The following is an 8384-nucleotide window of genomic DNA, read 5'->3' as shown; positions in this document are numbered from 1 at the left end:
AATGCAGAAGTAATGGCTTCCCCCCCCGCCCCGACTGAAACCGCCGCCTTTATGGCACAAACCATCTGCAAGAGTCACCTGGATGCAATTTTCCCCCTCCAGGCGATGCTCACCCCGGCCACCCCTCACACCCGCGGGCTCTGGGCCGACGTGGGGCAAGCCAAAGATCTGAGCGGCAAGCCCAGCCGGTGGCTGGGAAAAGAGAGCCGCGGCCTCGAGGGGTCGAACGGGCCAGCCCCTCCATAGCTCCTCCTCTACCGCCATCTTGGGAGAGCCGTGGAGGGAGCCGCCATCTTGAGTGTGGCGGCGCGTGAAGGCTGCTGGCGCCGTCTTGAGCGCGGCAGGACGGGAAGGCTGGAGGCGCCATCTTGAGTGTGGCACGGCCCCCATCGGAGGCCACTCAGACACAGAGCAAACAGAGACAACTGGAGATGTATTCATTGTTTAACCAAGAAACCTTCATCTTCACGCCTTGCAGCATGTGTGGGGCTGGGATGGTCCTGCCCAGTGGCAGCCCACCTCAACCTAGGCTGGCCAAGTGCAAGGCACCACTGCAAAGCCCCACGCAAAGGCAGGGGTGCTCCGGTCACAGCCCACGTGCCCTGGGTCTCCATCCCGCTGCTGGTGAGCCCAGGGAGGCGCTGGGCTGCAGCCACCACCACCTACAGCAGGCTCTGCCCAAGGAAGCCATCGCTTTGCGGCTCTCTTTCGTGCTCACCTGGGCGGAGGAGAAAGAGAACGTCAAGGACAGGGAACCCCACCAGCACCACACTCAGCACGGCTTTAGCAGGTACTTGTCTGTCTCCCATCACTGGGAGCACAGCGTCCCCTCACCTGGCCCCCTCCAGCACCGCCTGCAGCGACCTCCCCAGAGCTGCATTGCTGCGGGCCAGCGCGGCGGCCAGGCTGCTCCGGTGGGACGGGCTGACCTGGGGGGAGAGCAGCAAGGAGCCGAGAGCTGCACGGCCAGAGAGCCCCGGGGCCCAAGCCCGGCCCCACTCACCTGGCTGCGGTACGTGGTGAGCACGGCCAGCACCAGCCTGGCGTAAGCCAGCGACGTGCCGAGGGCTGGGGCCTGCCGGCACAGCGCTAGCACCAGGACATCAAAGAGCTCCGGAGGCAGCACCTCCTGGAAGAGCCCCAAGCAGGGAGGTGACCACGGCCTTGCTCTGGGGCTGCTGGAGCAGGCAAGGAAACGTGGGGGGACAAGGGGGTCCTCACCTGCCGCCCCAGCACGGCCTGAACTATCGGCAGGAGCTTCTCTGACAAAGGCACCTCCAAGACTTGGCTGCAAAGGATGGGGAAGAGCAGATGTGATGCTCCCATGGAGCTCCGGACCCATGGAGTGGAGCTGCCACTCCTGTCAGCTCTCACCTCAGCACCAGCTGCACGGAGTCTGGCTCCAGGCACTCCTCCACCAGCTCGCACACCAGCTTGGTCTGCTCAGCACCTGCAAGGGTAAAGCAGAATGGGCAGAGAGCCTGAAGAGGCTGCCAAGTCCATAGGGATGTGTCCAACCCTCCCTGGCACCCCTTCACACAGGGATACACCCAGAAAGCATGTACTGCTCCCTTCTACTGCTCAGGATAACCCTGTGCCCATCTGCAACAAGGGTTTAATTTGCACCAGTCCCTAGGAGAAGGGGATGCTGCTGTGGCAGTGATTCCTGCAGGACCCTCTTCTCATGCCAGCAGAGCCTGCCTGGGGCAGTTTTGGCCCCAGCATTTGAAGTTGGCAGGAACCCTCTAGTCCATGGAAAGGGATGGCAGCTTCCCTCTGGGAGAACAGCCAGCCTGGCATCTCTCAACCCATCTCCCATCCTAACTCCCAAGTGTTCACCTGCCCAGATAAACCCAGCACCATTCCTCCATGGTTCCTAATGTATTTTGGGCAGTAAGTATCTCCCAGGAGAAGAGAAGCTGGGGCTCCCCTTGCTGATGCATGCATCCCACGACCCCTCTCCATTTGCTACCAGATGAAGCCTCCTGCAAGCCCATCACACCTTCCCCAGGCTCCTGCAGGACCGCAGCCACCAGGACATGACAGAAGGGCTGGGAATACTTGGAGCAAAATGAAGTGAGGGCAGCCATAAGGTGTCGGGAGGGCGGCTGGGTGAGGGACAGGACCTAAGGACAAGGAAAGGCAGATGGGGATGGTGGTGAGGGAAGCGGGGGCCAGGAAGTCTCTGCTGCTCTCACACATACTCGCCTGAGGAAGAGCTGCTGTGCCAGGGTGGCCGCGCTGGTGTAGCTGAGCTCAGGGCTGAGAACCAACAACCAGCTGCAGAAACGCACCAGGAGGTGCTCCGGACACGTGGAGAGCTGCAGGAAGGAGCACAGCCCCTCGAGCTGGGATGGCAGAGGGGACAGGGACATTAGGGACACTAGAGACAGCAGCAGGCCTTCAGCAGCACTAGCAGTTGCAGTGGGGATGCTGAGACTCACCTGGGCAGGAGAGCAGCTGTTCAGGATGTGCAGCTCAGGCGGGATGCTGAGATCTGGGTGCTGGAGGGAAACCTTGAGTAATAAGAAACCAATCAAAAAATACAGCTCCAGGGCTTTTCTCCTCACTGCCACCCCCTGCACTGACCCACAGGATGCCCATACACAGCAAACCCCTGTGGCAGCAGCCTCCAGCCATCGCTGTAAACCCACCTCCTCTCCCATCCCTTCCAGAGCCCCTGTCTTGAGCCCGTTGAGACCACCAGCTTCAGGAGAAAGACAGAAGCAACACTTACACTGGACTCCTGCAGCAGCAGCATCTTCAGTCTTGGTCCATGCAGCTGAAGAAAATGAGATGAAGGAGTAGGAATCAGAGTGTAAAGGCTCAGTGGCTGGAAGGGGGAAGCCACCCCTGCCTGGTACCTGGAGAAAGGACTGGACCTCCACTGCTACCTCTGCCTGGGAGAGCTTCCTGGGAGCTTCCTGCTGGGAGCTTTCCGGAGCAGCTCCACCTGGGCTTTGGGCAGATCCATCTCCTGAAGACTCCTCTGGCATCTCTTCTTCCATCCCTGCCACATCCCCAACCTCCTGCATACCCGGGGGGGCAAACACCACCTCCTCCAGTAGCATCCTCTTCCCTTCTCTCTCCTCATCCAACTCCCGGCTCTCCTCTGACACTTCCTTGTGCTTCCCACCGTGAAGCACAGAGTCAGCCCCATCCCCAGTGCCACCGGGCTGTTTGCTGAAGCACCAGTTCAGTTTCCTTCGCCCCTCTGGATGGTTATGACCAGTTCTCTGGCCCAAACATCTGAGCTGCTGCTGGCACATGGAAGACAAGGGACCAGGATGTGGGCAGCACGCTGCTGCCCTTGCTTCCTGCCGGAGCAGATTCCCCAGCGCCCGCACCCAGGGATCCACATGGGAATCCTGCTCCAAAGCCTGGAGCAGCCGATCGAGGCAGCCCCCCGGCACCAGGGCATGGACCACAAGCAGCAGGGAGAAGAGGTTTCTCTGGCACACAACAGGGAGCAGCAGCAGCCGCGGCTTTCTGGATAAGGGGAGAAAAGGGAAGGCCGACGCATCAGAGCGAATCCCTAAATCCTTGTTTCCCATGGAGCAGGGTCTAATGGGCCCAGGAAGCAAGAGGAGGCAGAAAACACAGAACATCTCAAGTTTGAAGGGACCCATAAGGATCATAGAGTCCAAGTCCCTGCTCCTCACAGGACTACCTAAAGCTAAACCACATGGCTAAGAGCATCATCCAAATGCTCCTTGAACTCCAAACCCAGGTTGAATCATGCCTTATACTTTCACCAGCTTTTGCAGGCAAAGACCAGCAGGTCCCTGCCACAACCCTAACAACACTACAGACCATGGGAAAGAGAATGTATGGTGCTGAACCGGGCACCTGACACCCCAAACCTCCTCCAAAACACCCAGTTTTGGGAACATATCCAACTCACACAGCCAGGGCCCCCTCTGGCCCATCCAGCACAGGCTCCCCGGCACACAGGGCTGTAGTAAAGGTCTGCCAGGGAAACACGGGCCCTGGTTCCTCTCCGGGCTGGACCCGCTGCAGCATCCGGAGCGCAGCCAGTGTCCCGCAGGAGCTGGAGGCCAGGGCATGGAGCAGGAGGCGGCTTGGCTTGTCCAAGCTCTGCAGCCAGGGCAGCCCATGGGGCTCCATCGCCTGCAAGGGAATCGGGGAGAGGCCTCACATGGGGAGCACCGGGGAGGCTGCAGAGAGGACGGGTCCATGCAGGGCACACTCTGGAGCAAACCTCCCTCCCCAGCTCCAGTCTGGGGTTGTCCTTACCTGCACGGGGCCCGTGGTTATCCTCACCACCCGAGAATGGAGGAGCATCACCGAGGAACCCCCGCCAAGCTCTCTAAACCCGCTTCACCAGCAGCTCCCCACAACCCGCTCAACGGGACAAGAGGGGACCCGCTGGGTGCTGCTGGCGGTGCCCCGCGCCCGGAGCAGCCCTGACCCCCCCGGGGGCCCGCACACCCCGGCACTGGAACTGGGTTATCCCAGCGCCCGCCCCCCGGCAACCCGCGCTGGGAGACACACAACACGGGGAGGGGACCGGAGGGGGACCGGGGTACCCCCCCCCACCGGGGACTGCCCGTTGCCGGTATCCCGGAACACGCGCCCGCTCCACTTCCGGGACCGCCCGTTTGGAGAAGCGAGCCGCATATGCAAATCAACCGCCCATGCACATTTGATTCGTTATGCAAACGAACCCTTAAAGGCGAACCCTCGCATCCCCCCCAGAGCACAGCCCCGGCGGTGGTCGTTCACAGCCCGCTTTATTTCATCACGTCCACGTTGGCTAAAAGCAGTTTAAAACAGCGCCCGCAGCTCCCCCCCCGGCCCCGTGTGCACTAAACCCCTGCGAGCCCGAAACCCAGCCCCGGCCCGGCCCCCACCACCAAGGTGAGGGCAGGAGAAGCGGAGCCTGTGCCCCGCTGCATTGAGACCCCCCCACAGCTCCGTCACCCCCTGGCTTCCCGTGGGATGTGGGACCTGCTAGAGGTCCATCAACACGGGGGTGATTTCCCCATCCCACCCCATCCAGGGTGCAGCACCCCAAACCCATGTTGGCAGCAGCCCAACACATCAAAAGTTGATGCTTCCCCCTCCCTTCCATTCCCTTGCCACCAACAGTGGGGCACCCCATGTGCGGCACCCCACTGCTTTAGTCAGATTCGCTGAATTCCACAAGGAGCATCTCGTGGCCGTATCTGGAGTATCGGAAATCTGCCTCCACCATGGCCAGGCTGAGAGCCCACTCCAGCACGCAGAGCTCCTCATCCTCCTCGTCAGAGCTCACCGAAGAAGGGTCCTGCAGCACAGGAGACAAGGATGAACCCCAGCCTGGAGCCATGCCCCGGCCCCCCCCGCATGTGCCACCCCTTACAACTGGCACCCTCGGGTGGTGCTGCCTGCGTTGTGGTGGCTGGCAGGCAGGCAGCTCGTGCAGGTAGATGCAGTCTGACTTGAATGGGCAGCTCCCGCGGTTCTGGGCAAAGAACTTGCACCTGATTTTCCTATGGGATTCGAAGCACAGTTGTGGATACAGGTCCCGGAGCAGCGCAGAGCCCGCAGTGCCGCACACTCACCCTGTCCGTGCCCTGAAGGTCTTGATGAGCTTCTCCTTCTCAGCCCCCTCCGAGACCCAGTATTTGTGGGGGATGTAGTAACTGGAGGTGATGCGGCATTCTGGGCAGGCCCTGGCAAAGGAGATGGGTGCAGGTCCCAAAAAGGAAGCAGGGAGCATGGGCCTAGCACCCATGGCTGGTCCCACCACTACAGCCTCATCCAGCATCCCCAAACCCATCACAACACCCAAATGCCTGTTCCCAAAGGGAAGTTGTTCCTTCCCAGGACCCAGGAGAGGATGTCAGGGTGCAGGAAGGGTGACGGTGACCACCCCACCACAGCCCCATCCCCGCTCACTTGATGACGGTGCTCTGGAAGTCGCGGCTGCGGCGCCACTTGCGGATGCAGCCCAGGCAATACGCGTGGCTGCAGTTGGGGAGGATCCCGAAGAGCCGCTCCTCTGGAAGCGGCTTCTCGTACACCCGGTCCATGCAGATGCCACACACCACGGCCTCACTCCGGGCCCTCAGTGCCTCGCTGGACACTGGCGCTGCCACAGCACCCGGCTCCTTGGGGACCTGCAAGTGGAGCCACACAGCATTGCCCATTGCCACTGCCCCATAGGGACTGACACGGAGCGACAGGGCCTGCCCAGCCCAGTGCAGGAGACCCCCAGCCCACCTCTGCGAGGTCAGTCCTTGTCACCGTCTCCTTCCCAGGGTCAGAGGAGTTGGGATCCAGTCCCAGCACTTGCGGCTGGGAGCCTGCAGGCAGGAGAGCTCTCAGAGGGGAAAAGCCCATCCCACCCCACCATCAGAGAGGCAGGATGGCTGCTCCAGAGCACAGGCTCCACAGTTATGGTCCCAACCCCAATAAAAGCTGCTTCCCACATCTGGGCATTGCCCACAGATGGAGGGAGGTGGGGAAAAAGCAGGCATAGAGTGCACCACCATGACCAACCACCACAGTAGCCTCAGCCTCACTCGTCCCCAGGCACCTACCTGAGGCCCCCTCGGCTTGTGCAGGGACAGCCTCTCCACCGATGGCCCCACGAGGGACATCATCAGGTGCGGGGATCTTCTCCTTGGCTTTCCTTTCCCCCTCAGCCTCCACGCTTGGGAACTTGAAGGCCACGTGTGTCACGCTGGGGGCTGGGGGGGGCAAGCTGCACCGGGCTCCCCCCCAGCCCCGGGCCATGGCCATGGGAGCAGGGTCCGAGGCCCAGTAGCTGCGGGGGACAGGGGGCACGGGGCCATAGCGGGTCCCCACCGGCACTGGCTCGTCTCGGATGTGCTCATAGCTGGACAGACAGAGGGTCCCGTCAGCCCCGCAGGACACCTCCTGGCTCCCGGCCCATCCCGGTGGCATCAGCCCCCCTCCTCGCTGCCTCTTTACCTGCACCGCTCTCCGTAGCTGCAGAACCCGCTCTGGAAGTACCTGCAGATCTGGGCTGACTTTCTGTCGTGCGAGAAGCGGCAGTTCTGGCCCCAGCGACAGAACCCACGGGCGAAATTCCTGCCAGCCAGAGAAGCGGCAAGGCCAGGGTCAGACCCCCACATCCCCCCTGGGCACCTGCCTCGTCTGGATGGGGCCATGTTTTCAGAGCCTCCAGGCTGGTGTCTGGGCTCAGGAGCCCTCCCCAAGGGCAGATCCCAGCGGGAGCCAGGGCTCTCCCTGCCCCATGCAGCCTCGCCTCCTCCTGGCCAAACAAAGCCCAGGGCTGGGCTATCTGAGGGTCCTGGTGGGGATCTCCCTAGGGCTGGGGGAGCAGGGAGTCCCACTGGAGTACGGAAGGCATGGAAAGGGCAGGAATCCTCAGCCTGGGGCTGGCAGGGACGGGGGGCCCCACTGGGGTGCAGCTCCAGAGCAGGGGCAGCCAGACAGGACAGGCCCCGTCCCCTCCATCCCCTCACCCTCCAGAGGATACAGGAAAGGGGGGTTCAGGGGCATCACAAACCATTCCCTGTCCCCAGAGCAAGGGATTCACAGCCCCATCTCCATCCTTTCTCCCGCAGAAGCTGCTCCCAGCCTCCCCTTTCCCCTCAAAGTCCTACCTGCACAAGGGTCTCAGGCAGCCCCCGCTGGCCACCAGCGAGCCCGGCTCCATCTCCTCCTGGCAGCACGAACGGCTGGGAGACCTCCTGGGACTACTTCTGGCCTTGGCCCGTGTCCTGGTTTTGGCTGGGACAGAGTTAATTTTCCTCCCAGGAGCTGGTGCAGCGTGTTTTGGATTCGGGGCGAGAATACCGCTGATAACACACGGATGTTGTAGTTGTAGCTGAGCTGTGTTTACACTGAATCAAGGACTTCTCAGCTACCCAGACTGCTGCAGCAGCAAGGATGAGGGGGGCACATGGAGCTTGGATGGGACACAGTGGGGACAGCAATCCCCACTTTCCAAAGGGATATTCCAAGACCATACAATGTCATGCTCAGGATATAAACTGTGGGGAAAAGCCGGCTGGGTGCTGCTGCTGAGGGATGGGCGTCAGTCAATGAGCAATCACATTGAGCAATCAAGGGGAGACCTTAGAGCAGCTCCAGTGCCTAAAGGGGCTGCAGGGAACCTGGAGAGGGGCTTGGGACAAGGGCCTGTAGGGACAGGCCAAGGGGAATGGCTTGAACCTGCCCGAGGGGAGACTGAGCTGAGCTCTTAGGCAGAAGCTGTTCCCTGTGAGGGTGCTGAGGCGCTGGCACAGGGTGCCCAGAGAAGCTGTGGCTGCCCCATCCCTGGCAGTGCTCAAGGCCAGGTTGGACACAGGGGCTTGGAGCAAGCTGCTCCAGTGGAAGGGGTCCCTGCCCGTGGCAGGGGTTGGAGCTGGAGGAGCTTTAAGGTC

At 61.7% G+C, this 8384-nt stretch overlaps 2 protein-coding genes across 6 annotated transcripts; both read right to left on the bottom strand.

Moving 5' to 3' along the window:
- Window positions 1-436: 436 nt before the first annotated feature.
- Window positions 437-4458, bottom strand: FANCE (FA complementation group E). Of its 4 annotated transcripts, XM_065698318.1 has the most exons (12): window positions 4258-4458; window positions 3905-4131; window positions 2865-3489; window positions 2738-2782; window positions 2445-2516; window positions 2205-2348; window positions 2003-2126; window positions 1375-1450; window positions 1222-1288; window positions 1004-1129; window positions 835-929; window positions 437-718 (listed from the first exon to the last, which is right to left on the bottom strand). In XM_065698318.1, exons 1-12 carry the CDS (start codon window positions 4303-4305, stop codon window positions 715-717), a joined length of 1653 nt encoding a protein of 550 aa, XP_065554390.1. In that variant the 5' UTR covers window positions 4306-4458; the 3' UTR covers window positions 437-714. The 4 variants fall into 4 exon arrangements, with proteins under 4 accessions (XP_065554390.1, XP_065554388.1, XP_065554389.1 ...); XM_065698316.1 differs by having other exon boundaries at window positions 835-1129; XM_065698317.1 differs by having other exon boundaries at window positions 835-1129; window positions 2445-2504.
- Window positions 4459-4823: 365 nt separating this feature from the next.
- LOC136023651 (E3 ubiquitin-protein ligase makorin-2-like) lies at window positions 4824-7817 on the bottom strand. Of its 2 annotated transcripts, none has more exons than XM_065698323.1 (8): window positions 7602-7817; window positions 6943-7062; window positions 6549-6847; window positions 6229-6311; window positions 5905-6125; window positions 5568-5678; window positions 5375-5495; window positions 4824-5290 (listed from the first exon to the last, which is right to left on the bottom strand). In XM_065698323.1, the coding sequence occupies exons 1-8, from the start codon at window positions 7652-7654 to the stop codon at window positions 5144-5146; spliced, it is 1155 nt and encodes a 384-aa protein (XP_065554395.1). In that variant the 5' UTR covers window positions 7655-7817; the 3' UTR covers window positions 4824-5143. The 2 variants fall into 2 exon arrangements, with proteins under 2 accessions (XP_065554395.1, XP_065554394.1); XM_065698322.1 differs by having other exon boundaries at window positions 4825-5290; window positions 5366-5495; window positions 7602-7815.
- Between the last annotated feature and the right edge of the window lie 567 nt (window positions 7818-8384).

The sequence above is a fragment of the Lathamus discolor genome, chromosome 19 (genome assembly GCF_037157495.1).
Source record: "Lathamus discolor isolate bLatDis1 chromosome 19, bLatDis1.hap1, whole genome shotgun sequence".
NCBI classification, from domain to species: domain Eukaryota; kingdom Metazoa; phylum Chordata; class Aves; order Psittaciformes; family Psittacidae; genus Lathamus; species Lathamus discolor.
This window is presented reverse-complemented; position numbering and strand designations above follow the sequence as displayed.

Bases quoted from the DNA above. Each gene is read 5' to 3' on its own strand.
- FANCE (XM_065698316.1), bottom strand. From the start codon at position 4,305: ATGCTCCTCCATTCTCGGGTGGTGAGGATAACCACGGGCCCCGTGCAG. The intron at 3,490-3,904 runs GTGAGTTGGATA...CCCCTTATCCAG, and splicing joins CCAGAGGGGGCCCTGGCTGT to AAAGCCGCGGCTGCTGCTGC. The intron at 2,517-2,737 runs GTAAGTGTTGCT...TTATTACTCAAG, and splicing joins TGCTGCTGCAGGAGTCCAGT to GTTTCCCTCCAGCACCCAGA.
- LOC136023651 (XM_065698322.1), bottom strand. From the start codon at position 7,654: ATGGAGCCGGGCTCGCTGGTGGCCAGCGGGGGCTGCCTGAGACCCTTG. The intron at 7,063-7,601 runs GTAGGACTTTGA...TCTGGCTGGCAG, and splicing joins TGCCTGAGACCCTTGTGCAG to GAATTTCGCCCGTGGGTTCT. The intron at 5,291-5,365 runs GTAAGGGGTGGC...CCTGTGCTGCAG, and splicing joins ACCACCCGAGGGTGCCAGTT to GACCCTTCTTCGGTGAGCTC.